The sequence below is a fragment of the Gadus morhua genome, chromosome 21 (genome assembly GCF_902167405.1).
Source record: "Gadus morhua chromosome 21, gadMor3.0, whole genome shotgun sequence".
Lineage (NCBI taxonomy): Eukaryota > Metazoa > Chordata > Actinopteri > Gadiformes > Gadidae > Gadus > Gadus morhua.
Window position 1 is genome coordinate 11,698,259 of NC_044068.1, and position 21,193 is coordinate 11,719,451.

The window sequence follows — 21,193 nt, forward strand, 5'->3', positions numbered from 1 at the left end:
ATAATTTGGTCCAACACTTATTTAATATTTTTTTTTATAAAGAAAACCAAAACAATCAAAACAAATATAAGCAGTAGTGAATTTAAGGAAGATCCATGACATATCATTGTATCATAACGTTAATGTCTAATCAAACCGAATCAACTCCTTACTCCACTTTAGGTCATAAACAAACTGCAGTCATTGAAGAAAAATAGAGCAGTGGCATAGGAAAAGCAATCCTGAAGCACAAACACTTGATCATACTTATTTATAACTTTTTTTTTAAAGGCAATGCATTCTTAAGAGGCAGTGAAATAACGATGACCAGGGCTTACGGACCAGAACATATTTTAGATAATTAACAGCCAGAAAAATCATAACATTTGAATGAGATGAGTAGACAGTTTAAAACAGTTTTTCTTAATTCTGTTCTCTGTAACAGTTGTGTTGTTTAATTTCCATAACTGCCTGCAGCCTTGCTATGGATTGCCTAGATTTAACAGAGGGTTCAAACAGCGTTCAGGGCATTTTCATGTTCCCAGCAATGCCCAACAGGCCTTCACACTCAACCTGGTGTGTAATCTCTGACCTGCACAGCTCTCAAACAGCTTTTTGACTGCATGGCCAGTCATTTAAGCCCACCCTTTCGGTTGAGTGGAATCATCTCATTCTGGTAACCGAGACACTGTCTTCGTCATAAAAATAATACTAATATTTAGGAATAAATCATGGATAATAACATTGAGCCAAAAGCCCTCACAGTTCAAATGCGGATGTGGCTTAAGCAGCATTCCAATGTATCTGTAACACATAATACTATCAATAATATGAAGGAAAATAAAATAATAAATAGGCCTATATACTTTACTTATTTCTTTCCCAATATTATTGTTGTTATATATTTTATATTTGTATACATATACAGTGACCTTGGATGAATTAAATCAAACGTTATTTTTCTACAGCAATGTCAACCAAGAAGTCCTCCCTCAGCTCTGGTTATCGACCAAAGGAAATACTATCATGGATACCGGAAAAGGGGGTTCAGAGCCCCAAAAGACGTCCATGTTTGGGCTTTTAATGCCAACATTAAAGTAACCCAGGAGGTTAAATAAATAGCTTAAACAACTCCATGACGTGCACTGCAAGAGTGTAGGCGAGGGGTGTAAACTAAAACGGAACCAGGTCAAAAAAAAAATGCAAACCACAGCACTAAAAGCTCAAAGTGCTTCAACTGTTTTTAAACAAAAATAAGAACAATAATAGTTATATCAACCAGATTGAGAACTTAATTAACATACAACATATTTAGAGCAGCACGCTTCATTCGATCAAACAAAAAAATAGAACAACCAAAACAATAGAGGTTTACCATTGGATAGCAAGCCAGCATTGTACTTCACACAGCAGCTGCTTGTCAGTATTGTCGTCAGTTAAAGTGCCTTCTACAGCCGTTTGTCTTACTACTTAAATACATTTCTCAGATCCCCAAGGCCCAGTGCGAACTATTTGGTCCAAGTTTCCAAACTCAGATTCATTTTTTTGCCACCCCCTCTCCCCCGAAAATGTTTGTGCTAAGATATTCCAAGTGCCTAGTAAAAATACTTTCAGTATAAAAGATTTACATTTGAGTTTAGATTTCGGAGCCGAACAATTAAAAGTATACCGTGTTACCAGAGAAGCTTGATCGATTTGACCAAATGCATAAATTTGCATATTTAAGTGCCGTTTGCGTGATATGAACTATGGTGGCATACACCGCAAAACTTTGGCAATCATGTTTCTGTCGTAACAAACAGACGCAGCGGCCATTTTAAAACAAGTGACACCTCTTCTGTTGTAAGTAATAGCTGGCATGTAGGTCTTACAGGTTAGGAGTCACCGGCTATATATGGGGGGAGGGGGCCGTTGGCTAAAAACAGTAATTGTCTTCAGGGATGATATTCTGAAGATAGAAGTGTAACGACTGGTCACTTTTTTTAAGTAGCAAAAATATGTTCAAAGTGGATATAGATTTAGGAAATGTAAATTCCGAAAATAATTCTTACCCTGGGGGTTGTTTTTTTATCTTTTAGTGGTATAACCGTATCAATCCCTAGATAAACCTTTCCGCCTATAGCCCCGCACAAGTTGGTAATCTTCATGTAGGACTAAATCACCACGGACGAAACAAATCTCTACGCTAACCGACGAAAAAGAAGTGTCGACCTTCGCCCAGTTTCAGAAATGTGAACGTGTGATACTGGCGAAATGCTATGGATGTATACAGTTCTGTATCTGGAGTTTTAGCCAGCACAAACAAGGAATTATGGGTAAAAACCGAATCGCACTGGGTTTGGGTTACGGCAAAGTACCGAGTGGAGTATATATCAAGATATGAGGGCAATGGAGAGATGGAGTAGGAGACAATAAGAAGTAAGAGATCTCTTAGTGGTTGGCAGGAAGAGGAGAGAGGTGTATCTCTTAGTGGTTAGGTTGGGAGGAGGTGGAGGACGAGGACGAAGAGGGCTGTGTGGGGACCTGACTGTGTGTGCGTGAGGGTCGTGGGGGTCGCGGTTGGAGGTAGGAGGTGCCGCCCCCCTCTGGACACTGCGGGCCGGGGGTGCCCTCGTTGATCTCCGAGTCCAACTGGGCCGGACACTCAAAGTGGACGCAGTGGAAGACCTGCAGCGGAACGGGGGAGAGACACAGAGAGACAGGGATAGTGGGGGAAAGAGTGAGACATAGAGCGGGCAGGGGAGAGAAAGTGATGGAAGGAGACAGAGGGAGAGACAGACAACATAGAATGAGAGAGGGAAAGATTCGAAGAGTTCAGAATTAGTTTCTTACGAAATTGTCTTTATAAAATACGTTTTCATAGAAAGTGATTAGAGATAACACTTCTGTTCACAAACCTCCTATCAACCTAAATTGGCCCTGATTGAAAAAGTTCCATCATTCACACATCAGGGGGAGGGGGGAGATGGGTTGATACAATTTCAAAAACATAAAAGTGACATTGAATATGTAGCTATAGATAGGAAGAATTGTAAAAAAATAAAGCTAACCAAAGCGGCAAAGACACTGGCACACGTGATGCTAAAGGCTCAGTTATGGTTCCCCGGCGTCGAGGCAACACAATGACCATGCAGACGCTTCGACGCATTTGTGAACCTGTTTTGGTTGTGGGTCGGGTTTTAATGAGCGGACATATCACAGCCCTTGCTGCTGCATTGCCTCGAAGCAAGGTTATAATTCTTGGGAGGCGCACGTCAGACCCTTGCGGTGGACGAAAGGAGGGTCCCCAAGGACGTAATGGGTCCGTAAACCCCCTTGCTTTGCGTCGACGTGGAACCATAACTAAGCTTTAAGGGACTACGAATGTTCCAGTGAGGTGAATAGTCGTCCTAGGCAACCCTCTAACCTCATTGGCTGTGTTGTGCGTTCCCACAATTCGAATAAAGGAAGCAGGGTTCTTCTCGAACTTCAGGGTCTGCCACGACCTGCAAAAATTCATGGGAGAAAAAAATAAATATGGATAGAATAACGCTACCTTGTCATCCTATGAAAAGGGAATCTAGGGGATTGGCAAATGTTTTGATTTAAGGAAGTATGTCAAAGGTATAAACGGTTTGAACACAAAAATACTATTCCTCACTTGTATCGTCGGAGACACACTTGTGTAAAGATTTTCAATACATAACAAGACTAGAGGAGAAGGGGGATGGGAGGAGCTAAGAGGGAGAGGAGATGAGGGACTTGGTAGGAGAGGAGGGAGAAGAGAGTAAATCAGGATAGCGTGCAGTAGAGAGTAGGGATGGCCATATCGATATTCGATGACCATTTTTTTGAGTAACCGGTAAACCAAACTACGAAAAAATAAAATTAAAGTGTAGCGCACTCATAATGTAGCCTGAAGGGCTTCCATGACCTGGCCTTCACTAAACAAATGTATTTGTTTTCCATCTACGAGTCAAAAAAATAAGGAAATCAAATCCAATTTGTTACATTTATTGAGCATTTTAGAAGGAAAATACCACTCGAAATCAGTATGAATCAAAACGAGTTGAAACAAAACCATCCTTTTTTACAAGAATATGAATGAACAGTATTGCATTCTTAAGGCACAAACCGAAATTAGATTTGAGCAAATCTAAGGCACCAACTGAATAGATTAAAGTAACTGAAGCACAACAGAAAAAAGTATAAGTACTGGTGGGCTCAGATATCAACAGTACTCCACTTGCAGCGCATGGGCCTGCCTCGCATTACGCATGATGCGCATACGACAGAACATCAACAAAAATATATTATGTGTAAGATGGAAATACAGTATGTCTAAAACATTTACAGTTAACATAACACATAAGCCCACCTACTGCATCACTAATTCTTGTTTAAAAAATTAGCAAATCTACGCGGGATAGGCGGGTGCGGAGGCGATTTACAATCAAGCCCGCCGTGGAAAAGACTCACCGCTGGAACGGAGGTTGCTGGTATAGCCAAGTATTTTTGCATTGCAAACAGTTTGCATTTCAATTTTTTTTCACCAATCTGGTCAAATTATTTCAACACTTAGCTTATTTTGGTCTCCATTTCTTTTAGTGTGCGCGCTGCCTGCAAGTTTAAACTACGTGATGCGCAAATGCACAAAAATGTATCTAATGCATTGCAATTGTGTTTTTTCTTTCTTTCTACTTTACGTATTTTAAATGGCATTAGTATACACGTTTAATGAACAATATGTAATTAATATACAAAATGAATAATATTGAATTAACTTTAGGCAAAAAAAAAATCTAAAATCCGCTACAGCTAAAGTCGAATAACCGAATAACCTTGTCCATCCCTGGTCGAGAGTAGGTAAGATGGAAGGTAGGAGATAGGAGGTATGATAGAAGGTAGGAGAGAGGAGTCGAAAGAGGACACGTACCGGCAGGCCACCTTGGTGCGGTCCACCACTTTGGTCCACTGCTGCTGGTTGGTGGAGACCTCGATGAAGTAGCTGTAGGAGCGCTCGTCACAGTCCCAGAGCAGCAGCCTGCTCAGCACAGGGGCGGAGTCACCTGGTTATCACCAACACATGGGACGTGGCTACTTTCAGAAGTAAAAGCCAACTACGTTACGGATGTACCTTCTAAAGAACCTCCTTTTCTCGACTTTAAAACCACAAAGCCATACCGAGGTCTCAGAGGGCTTCTATTTTCTAAAACACGCATCAAACCAAAAGGCCAACCGTAAGGAGCTGATGGAGTAGGGCTGGGCCAGCTGGATGACGATGGCCCCCGAGCCCAGCTGGTGGCAGGTGTAGCCCGAGTCCCAGTCGTAGTTACGAGTGTCGCCGTTGAGCAATGCGTTCCTGCTTCGGCTCACGCCCTCCACCACACTGGCACAGGCAGCAATGGTTGCTGCGTTCTCATTGGGCACTGTGGAGCGGAGGGAAAGATGTTGATTGGCTATTCGGTGTAACTGATTTCAGCTTCTGTTAGTCGGACGTCAAATGACCCGGGCTATAGACATTGGAATGAGAATAGCCCAATATTATAAAAGGACCCTCATTTACCACCAGGTCTGTAGTTGATTATCCATTACAAGTGATTTAAACCTACCAGCCTACCCAGTGGACCGTACCAACTGGGATGCATTTCTAAATGATCTATTATATGTCTCCCTGTGGGATATCCCTATAGGGTTGATTTTTAAATTGCTTGTGATGGCTAATCAGCATCACACCTGGTGGTACGTTGGGGGCCTATATTGTCTTGAACTGCTATTTGCCAAGTCCTTCCTGCTAAAGACAAAGGCTTTTTAGTCAACATGGGTCCACGCCATGCACCCACTTAAGTACCCACCGTTAAGTCATTTAGCAGACAGTTTTATCTAAAGTGTCTTACAGTGATTTGGTCATTAAGACTTCAGACATTATGTTTCAAAACCAGAACCAGAAGCTTTTCACCCTAACCCCTAGTCAAACTGCCCCCACTTTAGATGTCGAAAGAGGGGGGCATATCTTAGGCGTCTTCAGGAACTTACCCACAAGGCCGTTGTCCAAGGTGTACGAGCGGTTGGTGAACATGCACTCGAAGGCCACCAGGTGGAAAACCTTGTTGACTGTGTTGTGCGTTCCCACGATGCGCACGTACCTACACACATGAAGGAGAAGCAGAGGATGCGTTGTTCAAGAGGAAGGACAGCACTTTGCACATCTTTGCCAGTCGCACTGGCTTGATTTGAATTGGGGAATGTTTGCCTGCAGGGTACTGTATGCAACACAGGCAATGTTGTTAATAATTGTACAAAAACAGCACACACCATGTAATAAAGGCATCGCATATTATAATAGAAAAAAATGTATATCCAATTTCTTGGGAGATCTTACATAAATGTTTCAGGTTATGCAAAAGGACACTACATTTAGTCGCTTGTCTCCATCTTGAGCAACCATAGTTAACTGGAGACTTTTTACGGGCATTTGTGCCTCTGAAAAGTAATGTAAATTTTATATTAAAGTCACTTGAAATGTGGGGGTAGGATAGTTGGGCATTGTTAAGTCTAACATACACAGCTTTAGAGCTAAAGTTGAACTGAGGTCAGCTTGTTTGGCTTAATAGAACAAAAGGGTCATTCAGGTCCCTGGAGGGCAATTCAGTTACACTAAAGATGCCTACACTAAATACTTAGCGTGTTATAGTGTGTACACATATGGTTTATCCAAACATAGTGCTTTATAAGATGTACAGACATCTAGGGTTATAGATATAAAGAGCTAGGTAGCTAGGTCTAGGTGTATATATATATATATATATATATATTAAGCAAATAGAAACAGTGCAATATAAAGTGTCTAAAACCAATGTTACATCAGGCCCACCAAAACAAAATGGGAATGCACAATGTATGGAAACAAAGGTTTTATATGATAGTCATACAACCCCGGGTGAACCAAGGTGTATATCCAGTGCTGCTTCACCTGCACACCCTGGGGGTGAAGTAGAGGTTCTGCCAGGAGCGACACAGGGACTTGGAATGGTCGACCACGCGGATCCAGTCCAGCTCGTCCATCGACACCTCGATGTAGTAGGAGTACGACCTGAAGACACAGGAAATCACTCGTTATTTTGACTAAAGGTAGTGCTAGGACTGATAAGGAAAATTATAACTATCCCAATACTATTCAAATCCTGTCTTACACGGAGATTTGCCATGCTAAAATTAGAATGTTGTGAAAAAGTTCAAAATTTTAGACTCAAGGAGCTGCACACTAACCAGTTAATTAACTCAAAGCCTCTGCAAATGTTTCTTGAGCCTTTAAAATGGTCTCCCAGTCTGGTTCAGTAGGCTTCACAATCATTTGGAAGACTGCCGACTTGACAGTTTTGCAGAAGACATTGTCATTGACTTAGCCTCCACAAGGTGGCTAAGCCTCAAAAGGTCATTGCTTAAGAAGCTGGCTGTTCAGAGAGACCTCTATCAAAAGGATATTCATAGAATGTTGGGTGGAAGGAAAACGTGTGGTAGGAAAAGGTGCACAAGTAACAGGGATAACTGCAGCCCTGAGAGTATTGTCAAGAAAAGGCCAGAGCTTCACAAGGAGTGGAGTGGGGCAGAAGTCAGTGCATCAAGAGCCACCGCACACAGGCATATCCAGGACATGGGCTACAACTGGTGCATTCCTCGTGTCAGCAACTCCTAAACCAGAGTCAATGTCAGAAGTGTCTTACATGGACTAAGGAGAAAAATAACTGGTCTGTCGCTCAGTGGTCCAAAGGCAAAGTCAAACAGAGTCAATTTTGACTGTCAGTGACGATTTGGGCAGCCATGTCATTTTCTGGTTGCGGTCCACTGTGTTTTATCCAAAGCCCAAAGTCAACACAGGCGTCTAACAGGACCTTTTAGAGCCCTTCCTGCCTCCTTCTGCTCACAAGCTTTATGGATATGCTGATTAAACTTTACAGCAGGACAAGGCACCTGCCTGCATTACCATATGGGTTATTGTAAAGAGGAAGATGAGAGACCCAAGACCCAACAATGCAGACGAGCCTAAGGCCGCTATCGAAGCAACCTGGGCTTCCATAAAACCTCCTGCAGTGCAACAGGCTGAGCTCCATGCCACGCCGAATTGATGCAGTAATTCATGGAAAAGGAGCCCAACCCAAGTACTGCAAGTACTGAGTGCATATACAATAACATACGTTTCAGAAAGCCAACAATTCTGTATTAAGGTTCCAGGGACTTTTCTTACTTGTATTGTGTTATATTCAAATTTTCTGAGATACTAAAAGTTTTCATGAGCTGTAAGCCATAATCATTAAGAAAAAAAAAAGGCTTGAAATATTTCACTTTGGGTGTAATGAGTGTTACTTTTCACAATATATATATATTTTTAGATTAACTTGTTTATCCTCCCCTCACCAAGAATAACCTCCACCCACCAATTTCGGCCCTTTGAGCAGATAGATTTCCCATCAGAAGAAGTGACTACGCATCATTCAGTAGGTAATGTCCAGGGTCTCCCCCCTCTCTCACCGGCTGTCGCGGTCCCACAGCAGCAGGCGGACGTGGTTGATGATGGAGGGCTGGCCCAGCTTCACCTGGATGCCTGCTCGGCCATCCTCCTCGATGGGGTGCCTGGAGAAGCCGTGGTCCAGGTCGTAGTTCTGGGTGTCTCCGTCCAGCAGCGCTGACTTCAGCTCCCCCTTCACCACCTGGGCCCCGTGCTTCATGGTGGCAATGTTTTCCTCCGGGACTGGAAACACATAAACCAACACGTTACATTATATAATACAATACAAACCAACGCAGATATAAACACTACAATGTTAATGCTGGAGGCGTTGATGTTATCTGTGTGAAACTAGCATGGTGGACACCAAGTTGGTACTAGCTAAGAATACAGAAGTACGCCAGCAGCATTCTGTATGCATTTAAGTATTATTGTGGTATATGTTGTAAGCGTCTTAGAGTACCATACATAAATTTCATTTATTACTATTAATTCACCCAGAACTAGGGAGCCGTAAAATTTGCAGCAAAATGGCATTAAAAAAAGTTATAACATCACTCTTATCTATGAAAACTTTTGGACCAAGACCATTTTAAAAATAGTAAATATTCAGTACAAAAATAAAAAAGTTCATAGCCACAATCTTGGTGCTTTTTCCCCAAGCTGTCGGCTTTAACAGACTTCTTTCATGGAACATCACCTTCACCACATAGGAACCCCTTTAATTTGGCGGTAGCGGGGTACTGACCGAGCATTCCCCGGTAGTTGAGGTCCATGTCCCTGCTCTCAGAGCGGGTCTTGATGGCGTCCAGCAGTTGGTCGGGGCTGAGCAGGCCCGAGGGCCGCACCACGTTCAGCATCTCCGTCAGGCTCATCAGCGGCAGCCTCACCGCCGACATCACCTCCTGCGAGTCCTCGCCGTCGCCGTGGTGACGGCTCCAGCGGCTCAGCGCCAGGAAGATCTCCTTCTCGGTGGCGGCAAACGAGTCCCTCCTGACGACCGTGAGCAGGGCGGCCTTGGGACACACACACACACACACACACAATTATTGGTTTAAATTAATCTACCTCGTGGGTCTCAGAGTAGGAAATAATAAATGTATCCATTTCTCCTGACCACTGAGGAAGTGCTCTAAATCAGACACCGCTGGTTCTACCGAAGTGATGCTCTGTGTGCCACACAGAGCATCACTTCTTCGGTCCATATTGTACTCATAACCCATCTACTCACCCCGCCTTCCCCAGTCAAAGAACACCTAAACAGATGACTCATATGGGACACAGCCTGCTGACACACGTTTGACATCCACACACACACACACCCGGCCATTACCTTGGAGAGCGTCAGGAAGCCGTCGGAGCCCAGCACGTCGGGCCCGTGGCGGTCCATGTAGGCGCAGCAGGCGGTGCTGAGCGCGCTCAGAGAGTACAGGCTGGCCACGTCAAACACCAGGCACACGTTGTTGGTGTGAAGAACGGTGCGCAGGAACTCCGAGGTGGAGTCCTCCAGCGGCTGCAGGCCGTAGCGGTGCGCCAGGCCCAGGAAGTCCAGCAGCACCTCCTCCCGGGCAGAGCTGAGGCTGGCGCGGCCCGTGTAGAGGTAGTGGAGCAGCATGGAGAAGGCCTCCGCACGCGTCTCCTCCAGGCACACCTCCGCCTGCGGCAGGGACTCCTTCATGCCCCCATAGAGCAGCGCCCTGTGGCGGGGATTGACATGGTTAACACGTCTGAACTATGGTGTTAACGTTTAGACTGCACTCCAGAGTGGAGGACCCGGGCCGTGTTTAAAGTGTGTCGACACCTAGGGGTGTACCGGCATAAGTGAGTCACGGTCCGGCTCACATCACAGATTTTAGTTCGGTACCATGCGTCTCTTGAACCTGACCTTTTTAGTATTTTCTTTAACCTTTTATAATCCAAAAGTAGACACCCTTTGGAATCAAATACTCCTTGGCCGTACACTAGCATTATGGATGTCTGCCCCACCATGAAGGATGAAGTTACTTTGTTTACATTCTACTATTATACATGTCCCCCTACACTTCATTATTCAAGTTATTTCGTCATGGGCCAAAATGGTCTGAGGGCTACTGAATTTTGCAAGATTAAAAAATGGACCAGCAATTTTTTAAAGGAAAACATGTACAATTGTAGATTGGAGGCGAAACGTCATATTGAATTGTTGACGGCCTCTGGATCACATTGTTATTGTTGATGCATCTTCAATTACCCGCTTTCCTGCGGTATTGAACCGTATGTTTAGACATACTATGCTGCTACCTGAAGTAGTGACAGCGAGCTGCCAGGATCACCCGATGGGCAGGAAACCTTTTTTCTTCCACAAGAAAGGTAACATCGCTGTACTCCTCGCCGGGAACCAACGCGCCGAGCTGCTCTGACAACAGGTGGATGTGGTCTATCTCCGACACAGAGGCCAGTGGTCGCAAAGGGTGGCTGTTACTCATGTTAACAGATTCTAAGGTCACATCTGGCAGGGATGAGAAACACAAATGAATAGCATTCGTCATTAAAGAAGTAATGAGATAAATCAACACAAGACATCCGCTACAGGGGGATGTTGCATACACTTCCTAGCTAGGTGGTTATGAAAGCGATGCTGCTGACATCTTGCATGCTAACGAAATTAGATGTACGGAATAAGGCACAATTAATACCATTTTCATGTTTGCATTACTCAACCTACCTTATACTGCACATTATAACGCACAAGACCTCCACAGGTTTGTAAGTAGCCATTCAACTTACCTAGCAACGTTGTGTTAACGTTAACCTTACACCGTTTGTGTTTACTTGCACAGCTGCGGTGGATAAATAATAATAAAATACTGGCCAAAGCCCGCTTCCCTCTGTTGCCTGGTTATGTCACACCTTTCACTTATCTCCCGTCCTAAGCGATACAAAAAAACGTTTACAGATTTAACCAGTCTAGGGATTTAACAACCACAACATGCTAACGGAAGTGGATCAACAAGCTCAAATGACTACATCCTGTTCGAGGATGGACTCAAGTGACAAATATTCCAAATTAAAAGTGCTATTGAAGATGCTCGAAAAATAAGACAGTTCCCTTGATAATGCAAACGACACTCACAAACTCCCCGAAAATGTAAGATATGATTGAACATGGAAGGTTGAAATCAAATGTAGATCGGAATGCTTCATGTTATTTATGTGGATGTGTGGTTGTACTCAGTGGTCGAGTTGTAAAAAAAAGCCAGGGGGGGATGGTGGATTTTAACTTTTAGTTGACAGATCATTTGTGCTGATGACAGCGCATATGGTGGGAGACCAACGGTGTAAAGGTAATTATTATATTATATTACTGTGAAACAACATGCATGCTATGGATATATTAAGTGTCTGATACTCCTGTCATTGATCTTGGCCAAGGCATCTCAGAATATGAGTTGGTCCCCAGGCTTGCATGGCTACCAGTGCTCCTACATAGTTAGGGTACTGCTGCCATACAGCTTTAATGGTCCTGTAACTGGATGCCACCCATCTAGTTCTCCCTATGTTCAGACACTGTAATGCAAGTTCCTGACAACATTCAGTGAGCTCACGGCGGTTTTTGGCTGATGCATGATAGAGACTGTACACTTTGTTAAAGAAAAACTGGCACCCATTCATCCCTGCAATTTCTTCAACAGCATCTCCAACACTCAACTCAAGACGGTGGTTCATGCAGTGCCACACCATCACGTTGGGAAACTTTTCTACAATTTTGGTTGCAACACCTGCTTTACTTCCAAGCATGACAGAAGCTCCATCTGATTCAAAGCAAACAAAGCGCTCACTCATAATAGCTACAGAGAAGCCATGATGTGACAGGTTATTCATTAGAGCTTGATAAATTTCACCTGCATTGGTAGCAGAAAGCTCAACTAGATCCAAGAAGAATGTTAGTGGCTCTTCACTCATCCCTAAGCTTGCTCTAATATAAATGATCAAAACTGATTTTTTTTACTATCAGTTGTATCATAGCAGAAAATGTTGTTCCATTTGAAGGACCTTTCCAACTTCTTTCGCATTTCCTTTGCTATATGTTGGCTGATTGTTGCACAGGAATGGTCTGAATGTTAAGTTCTTCCCATGTCTAGTCCATTCAAGACTTGCAGATCAATATCGGTTGGTAGATCTGTGAAAGGCCTTCCAGATTTCACAATCTTGTAAACTGTACGAAATACCCTATCAGTAGTTAAGAAGGGAGCCCTTTGCATATCAGAAGTCAAATGGATATCTGTATGCATAAATGAATCCATAGACAAAATAAGTTTCACAAACACATTTCTGATCCATACACAAATGTGTCTTGTTTTAATAAATGTAACATAAAACCTTAAAGGCCCACTATGCAACATTTTTAGCCAAAATTACATTAATTATGCAGGTTGAGAGTTATTCTGATGGTTCTACAACCATTGTGTGTGTGTGTGTGTGTGTGTGTGTGTGTGTGTGTGTGTGTGTGTGTGTGTGTGTGTGTGTGTGTGTGTGTGTGTGTGTGTGTGTGTGTGTGGTGGTAGGCGATGACTCCAGTTTAACCAGTGAATGAGTCTCTCTGGGCCCCGTTTCCCGATAACGATGGACCTTCGCTCGTACGATCATTCTCCCGATGGATCTTGCGATCCATCGTCAATTTGTTTGGAGCGTTTCCCGAAACTCCTCTTAACGTGAACGCGCATCCGCTGCACTCACGACGTCGTAGGATTGTAACTGTCTACTGACACGGTGCTGAAATGGGCTCCGTAGGAGGGGGAGACGCAGGAATGTCGCAGGAAAATTGTGTTAAAAAGGGTTAAAATATATCCCCATCAAGGACAACAGCAGAGTAGCCTACAAAAAAAATAGACTGCAATTATATGAATGCTAAAGACATTAAAACACAATTGATTAGGCTTAAACCGACATATATCAGTCCTAATCCTGAATGCACTGTGCGTTTCACGGCATTTTCCCCCCTGAAATAATTCCTCTTCACACCTGTGAATAACCCGGGAGACGTCCATGATGAGGAATACAACGAAGCCCACCGTCTGGCCCGGTGCATCGTTGAGCGCACGATCGGGAGGTGGAAGTTGCGCTTTAGATGCCTTCACAAGTCAGTTTTCGCCGGCCAAGTCATGCGCCGTGATATGTGTGACGGCTATGTTGCACAACATTGCAGCTAAGGCTGGGGTGGCATTGCTTGAACCGGAGGACGTTGAGGACGATGACGATGAGGAAGATCGGTGTGAGGACGGCCTCCCTCATAACTACGCGGCTGGTTTTCATGCGCGTCGAATAGTGATTGAGACTTTTTTTTAACCCCCTCCACCCTCCCTCATGTCACTAAACATTCCCGTCAACTTGACCAATCCCCACAATATCCCAGCCTTTTGCCTGCTTCTTTGCTTGTTTTTTATATATTTTTTTATTTCTTTTAATTTCTTTAATTTCGTTATTTTTTTTAATTTGTTTAATTTAATTTTTTTTTTACATTATTTTATGCTACGTTTTATGAGTAGCCTATGTAAGTCTGCACAAATCCCCCCACTTTCTCTCACACATTTTGAGTGCCCTGCCTGCGCAAACATTTTCTGGACTGTCCCGTTTTATTTTGGCCATTTTAACATCTTTATTAATAAATTAATTAATAATCTTTATTAATTACCAAACTAAGAACATAAAGGCGCAATGCGTTTTAATAAAACGCATCCAATATACGGAATGTCCGATGGTGACGCCACTGAGGCTATAGCTGACGATGCTCTTAGCGTCCTACGAGTACCTACGAGCACCCCTGGAGTACTCGTTAGCTACGAGCGTTTTCAAGACGTTCGTGACCAACGATGCTTTCGGGAAACGCGGTGAAAACTCTACGATGCCCTTTCGACGCACTTCACGATCCACTTAGGCTAACGACGCTTTCGGGAAACGGGGCCCTGGTCTCTTTGATGAAAGCTTCCTTCTCACTCATCCATCCACACACACACACACACACACACACACACACACACACACACACACACACACACACACACACACACACACACACAGTAAGGTGAATTGAATGAAGACTTTTTTCATTTTGAAGTTTGAATCTAAATCAGTCAAATCAGACTCATCCCTTTAATTAAAATGAGGGAGGTAATTTAAGATCAAACACAGAGCTGAAATAGCCTCTCACTGTTACCAAGAAGACCATAGGGTGCCGAACCTGCATTGAGTTTTACTAATTAGCTCACCTGCCGCAGCTCACCTGCCAGGTGGTTTTCTTAATTAGTTAATTGGTTGCATCTGGTGCGTTTCACTTAAAAGGGAACCGGACAGTACATTGGTTTGTGTACTGTTTTGTTGTGACTTATTTAACGTCTCTTCCAGTTTCACAGGTTAAAGACTTTTTGAAGTAAAGAGGAGCATCTCATCTGAACCTGATGTGAGTAGAATTGTGTGACAAAGCACAACTGACGTGACTTGTATGTAGTGGCGGCTGGTAGTTTTTAAAGTGAGGGAGGAAGGACTGCGCGCTTGGTTGCCATTGGCCTGCTTGCACTGTTGATGTATGGTGGCATAAGAATGTGAGACTCAAGTTGTTTCAGGATGTTTTGGTGAACTACAAAATAGTATGGAGGGATAGTTATGTGAATACATTTGATACAAGGCCACCAGTGGCATCACTGTAATTTGAAAGCTGGTGGGCAGCATGTCTTTGAAATAGTCTACAAGGACAGAAGGAAAGGATGCAAAGCCCAATTTTAAAATCAGGCCTACTCTTGATTTGTAAAAGTAAATAAAAAAATCTGGGCCTATTTTTGCTCTCAATGACTGAAGTTATTTGTTGTAATTTAGCTATGTTTATTTTCAGTAACAATTGTTTTAAGAAAAGACTGACCAAAAGTGATGCCATTTAAAATGCATCATGCTCTCTGAATCATTCACCCTTTCCACAATATCAAACAGAACGGTCAGAGTAACAAACAAGTAAAAGAACGAGAACATTATTCTAGATTCAACCTGATCTACAGGCATGGTGCCTAGCAAGGAAAGTCGCATAGCAGCAATGTGAACTTGACAATAGTCGTGGCGTTTGGTGGCCCCATCAAGATTTTTCACATCAGGGAAACCATGAACAGCCCACGCTGGAGATTTGCCATTATTCATTAGAAAACAGGGCCAGCAATACAGTCGATTGCTAGTAATGCTACCAATAAGCCATGAGTACCTAGCAAGCCATGTAGCACCCACAACACTGACGTTGCCATTACTTTTGGTGATCTCGATTTTGCGAAGTGGTCTACCTTTTTCTTTGGTCGCTAACTTTCCATTGTATACTTTATTCGCAAATGTTAGAATTTCGTTATCCTTCAGATGATTTCACCTGCTTTGCGTCTCATGAGCGGCAATGCAGGCAGAGCGGTTATGTTATCGACATCGGTGCCAGATTGGGCATATATCCCGCCCAATGATAATTTTCCCAGCCTAAAGTGGTTAAAAGTAGCCCAATTGGGTGGGCAATCGGCCCAATCTGGCAACACTGCTCACCAGCCAGGGATCCTGCTTATTGGTTCATAGCGCAGCGCGACTAGATTTTTGCGCGAATCAGACGACTGTAAGGTCACACCCACTCAGAGGAGGACTTTCCTCCTCTCTCCCATTGAAACCAATGTTATTCACCGGCCGCCAGTACTTTCTGGGAAATGAATGGGAGTCAACGGAGGCAGAGGGAGGACCTTCCTCCCTGAAGTAATTGTCAAAAGGCGATAGGGGTGCTAATGTCCCTTTACCCAGGGAAACTAACATTATATATTCAAAGGCATTAAAGTAGTCATATTTAAGGGCCTTAATTCATTACAGTAGTCTGGGCAATCTATATATTTTTTTATTCTCATCAATGTTAAGGAGGATCTTCCTCCTTTTCCTCAATGAAGAAGCCCCCAATATAAATCACTGATGTGTGAAGGAAATCTGGGATTGTGTTGGTTTAACTCATTTGAAATTTGGACCATGAGTAAACTGTTCCTTCCTTCAAAGGTCGATCATGGATATTTAACTGCAGTTCTGTGAGTATCCCAACTTAACCATGAAGCATAACTGCAAACTGTAAGTCATTAATTTCTCATTACTCTTGGGCACATTGATGTATTTTGGCTTCCTGGTGTGTGAACCTGTTACCTGAAGGTTGATTTGAGTATTGAGGATGTTTTATTGGTTCATGGTTTACTTAGGTGTTTGGTTTATGTTGGTTTTAATGATTTGTTAAAATGGTTACAGGCTCCTAGTTATTGTTGTAAGCTGGAGTAATGGGTTGGGTTCTGATATCTTCAGTCTTCTTTCATTCTACTCTCCTGAGCTCTGCATCTTCATCACATGAGTGTTGGTTTACTGGGGAGGGTGTGGTCTGAGTGAGCAGAGGTGCATACTTGGATACAGACCTGTTTGAAGTCTACAGGTCTGTAGACACGCCCCCTCAGGGGAAACCGAGTCTTTGAGAAACTGTCGTGACGTCAGTTACATGGACTGGAATGTTCTTAAAGATGGAGACAGGGATTCAGAAGGAGAATCACCAGGGGGAGATGAGGGGGCTCTTCATCTCAACGACTAAAACACAACTTCAGTCTGACACAGAGAACCATGGAACACATTCAACAGTCCCCTCCAGGCATCGTGACGCCTCAGAAACAGTTTCATTTCCAAGAAGGTCTTATTTGGGGCCATCCCCATATGGATCCTGCTCCTCAAGAGCCACCCCCCTCCATTGGGTGGTCTTCTGAACAGATGACCTCCTTCCTGTCCTCAGGCTGACTAAAGCTGCACCGTTTGCATCTGTGTGATTGGAATGGTCAACTAAATCATACCTGATGGACGGCCACACGTTTACTTAAGAGCCTCCAGTAGACATGAAGAGCCCTGAGCGACGCTCCGGAGCGATATCCAACACACTGGGCAGGAAGGAGAGTATCCAACTCAAGTGTAAAAGGATGCAAGCGGCGTGTTCAGATCCGTGACTTCAAACTAGGACTTCACCATCAGGATCAATGGAGGATGGACACCAAAAGGAATTCCACAAGGAGAGTCTGACGTTGGAAAGGGACCTAAATGGATATTCAAGATGACCTGTAATGAGACGGCTCTTCCTACCTGGCTGGATTGATGGAGAGCCCTGTGGATCTTGTCTCGCTCTCAGTTGGACGTCTACTCAGGCTGAACTGTATTTGTTTCGGACAGGACTAGCTGAACGATTGGTTCCCTTAAATCAGAACCAATCCGGGAACTCCAGCTAGTGCGCTCTTCGAGCTGAAGTTGTGCTCTTCAGCTGAGGAGGTAAGGAAACCTTCACTGGGGCTTCAAGGTGTAAAGAGGAGAATGTTTCAAAGCGTTCCATGGTACTCTGATGAAGACCGTTGTTGTGTTCCACTGGCTGAGAGGAAGAACCCACACATCTTCCTCTTGGCCTTTCTCCTCCGAGAATCCTGGCGCCATCTTGAAGGATATTCCAGCTCATGTAACTGATGTCACGACAGATTCTCAAACACTTGGTTTCTCCTGAGGGGCGTGTCTATGGAACTGAAGACTTCAGACAGCACTGTATCCCAGCATGCATCTCTGCTCACTCAGACCACACCCCCATGGGTAGGATGCAACACTCTAGTGATGGACATGCAGAGTTTTATAAGTAACGAGGGAGCAGACTAAGGTGATTAGAACACAATGGAATGTCAAGTCTGTAAATCTTTAAACCATGAAGATGGTTAGATAGTTCAGGAATTGGGCTTATTTTTATTATGGCAGTCCTTTCACTCAGATGCTCACTGGAGCTGTACATGTGTTGGCTGGCATGATTTGCTGTTGGTGATGAGGCGGTCAGGGTGACGTTGAAGGGCTATGGTTGGCTCTCTGTGAGCTCAACCTTTTAGATTTGCTCTGTATGGTTTGTACCCTGAATAATCTAGATAATTGTAAAATGTAGACACGGTTTTGTATTGAATGACTTTAGGTTTAAAGTTGTTGTGGGACGTACATGGTAGTTTGGTCCTTCGTATGGTTTTGAATGATATAACTTGTACACCCTGGGTGCATAATAATGTAAAGGTACACTGAATAGTAGTAATGTCCAACAGCAACAAACAGATCTCCTCAAGGTAAGTCTGTTGGCTGTGTTTTAATGAAGACCATTGCTGGACTTCAGGATCTTCCTCCGTTCAGCTCAAGGTGAGGCGCTGGTTCTGTTTTTTCTTTGGTTGGTTCCGGCCGGAATGTTCGGATTCCAGTCGGACGGTTTGTGCTTCCCGCCGTGGAAGGCTCTGAGTGCGGTCACTTGATTTAGTCCCAATGGTTAGCATAGAACGTTGTAGTCTTAACAACCATAAGAAACCACCTGGCAGTTAGTTGGACGGGAATCTGGCGGAACGTTCTGGGTTGTATTTGCGTAACCTCGAGCCGTTGCCAACGGAAACATTTTTTCAGTCGGTTCCCATTGGGAATTGTTGCCCCTATCTTAAATAACTTAAGTTTTGATGTTACTAATACATACTGACACGTACGTCTTACAATATGTTAATTTCCGATCGTTGCGCCGTACTTTTAACCACGATGACGTGACGGGACTCTCGCTGCGTACAAAACAGCGTTCTACTTGCGGGCCCATTTTTAACATCAGGAAAGGCTGAAAATCATTTCAAGGTGGAAGATAATTTGACATTTCTTCAACGGAACCCAGCACCTGAATATGGCTGAGTATATTTGATTTAATATCGGTACTGCTTAGTGTTCTTTGTTACTTCAGCTTTTGTACGTTCTAAATATCTGCTGTCATTAATTGCCACAGAAGTTAAACCCTACCCAATGGAATGACGTTAAACAACGACTTTGGTGCAGAGTTACCAACTGGATAATATCAAAGCTAAAATAATGGCCGTCATTCCCACATGTTACAGTAGAAGATACTCTAGAACTGTACAAGGTTAAAAAGGTAATATGTGGCTTGTCCCAAGGTGTCTGCCTCGTCACCCAGAGCAAGACCTCCACCTCCTCACCCAGAGCCAGGACTCCACCTCCTCACCCAGAGCCAGACCTCCACCTCCTGTCAGAAGTCCTCCAGAACAGGTCAGTGCTCTGTGTGAGTAGAGTCTGCTCAGGTCACTTTCAATGCATGGCCTGAACCACTTCTTTAAACTTGTGGACTGCTCTGTCTTCATTCCCAAAAACAAGATGCTCCTGTCTGGTCTCAAGTCTTTTCTAGCCTTGAGTTATAAAATAATAATTCAATTAATTGTGTAATTCGGTCTCGGATGAGTCAATTAAGTTTATTGTTGGGCAAATGCTGATATAAACCTGCTGCTGTAGCTGAAAGGCGAGGCTGAGAGGCTGGGGACCGGAGGCTTGTGGTGCCAGGGTGGACCGGAGACTGAGGCTGGAGACCAGGGGCTTGCAGCACCGGATCAGAGGGTAACCCTCACCAAGCTCATCTGAAACACTAAAATCCACAGTAGTTTAGGTCTGGTTTTGATCATCTTATAACTTTAAATCTGTGCCAAGCTGTGATTTGAGTTAATTCATACGGGGGTTATGCCAGAGTCATATGAGCCATTAATGTTACTAGTGCTGCTACGACCGTAGTGGATGAATTGCTGAACGCGACAATCTGCAGACGTTGTCTAATTTAAGTGTTTAAATTTGTCTTCCATTTTACAAGTGAAGCTCAGATGCAGGAGGTGGGGTGTGTTGCGTCCCCAGGTGATTTAATGCTGAGACCAACTTTGTTTGCAACCAGACCGGGAATCCATGGCTGAAGGAGCTGATGGAGGAGCCGTGCTGATGGAGGAGCCGTGCTGATGGAGGAGCCGTGCTGATGGAGGAGCCGTGCTGATAGAGGAGCCGTGCTGATGGAGGAGCCGTGCTGAAGGCCCTGCCTTGTGGAGGAGCTGGTGGAGGCCCTGCCTGGTGAAGGACGTCTGTCGTGGGGTTGATGGAGCTTGACTCTGAAGTGATCAACGCACTCACTGACACTTCTCGTAGAATACTGCTAACACAAACTACCGGCGTTTGTACAATATATACCAGACGACTACATCTGTTTTACCACATGTTGAAGCAAGCCTTCCGCTGTTTGTTCCAGACAGGACTCTGTCTGATGAGAGCTGCTGGAGGAGGTGAGATGCTGGAGGACGACTAGGAATCGACCAACAAGGATTCCTCGTAAGTTTGTATTTACTTACATGGTTGACTTAAAGGGGACCTATCATACCACCAGGTGTGAGTGTGATTAGCCATTACAAGCCTTTTTCAAAATGTGCAGCATTGTGACATCACAGGTGGGCGTGTCCACCTAGATGTGTAACGGATAGATGAGCAACGTTTGCTGCAGTCCACTGGGTAAGCTGGTGGACTGATCTATCCAGCACACATCTAGGTGGACACGCCCACCTGTGATGTCACAATGCTGCACATTTCTAAACCTGCTTGTAATGGCTAATCACACTAACACCTGGTGGTATGATAGGTCCCCTCTAAAGGGCAAAATACAGTTGTTACTTTGACATGCGTAAACCAACTACCGCTGTGTTTTCTTACTAGAACGTGTTTCTGGAGCAGAGGCGAGCTGGTAGGGGAGCCGTGAATCTGGAGGATGACCATCACTCTACCAACAAGGATTGTAAGTTTGTATTAACCAAACAAACTGGAAATAAAGGGCTTAAAAATAAGACAAACTACATGTTTGTTACCAGACTT

The 21,193-nt window shown here is 44.0% G+C and overlaps 1 protein-coding gene across 1 annotated transcript; it reads right to left on the minus strand.

Moving 5' to 3' along the window:
* Nucleotide 1: 1 nt before the first annotated feature.
* Nucleotides 2-11,483, minus strand: btbd9 (BTB (POZ) domain containing 9). The gene is made up of 11 exons (XM_030344737.1): nt 11,231-11,483; nt 10,745-10,952; nt 9,798-10,161; nt 9,213-9,480; nt 8,488-8,707; nt 6,932-7,051; nt 5,995-6,104; nt 5,198-5,387; nt 4,895-5,002; nt 3,386-3,464; nt 2-2,646 (listed from the first exon to the last, which is right to left on the minus strand). Exons 2-11 carry the CDS (start codon nt 10,927-10,929, stop codon nt 2,446-2,448), a joined length of 1,845 nt encoding a protein of 614 aa, XP_030200597.1. The 5' UTR covers nt 10,930-10,952; nt 11,231-11,483; the 3' UTR covers nt 2-2,445.
* Between the last annotated feature and the right edge of the window lie 9,710 nt (nt 11,484-21,193).

What these genes read in the sequence shown, in the direction of transcription:
- btbd9 (XM_030344737.1), bottom strand. Translation starts at nt 10,929, where the DNA reads ATGAGTAACAGCCACCCTTTGCGACCACTGGCCTCTGTGTCGGAGATA. An exon ending in CTGTGGGACCGCGACAGCCG is followed by an intron (nt 7,052 to 8,487) that starts GTGAGAGAGGGG and finishes CTGTGTCTTCAG; the next exon opens with GTCGTACTCCTACTACATCG. An exon ending in TTCACCCCCAGGGTGTGCAG is followed by an intron (nt 6,105 to 6,931) that starts GTGAAGCAGCAC and finishes TCATGTGTGTAG; the next exon opens with GTACGTGCGCATCGTGGGAA.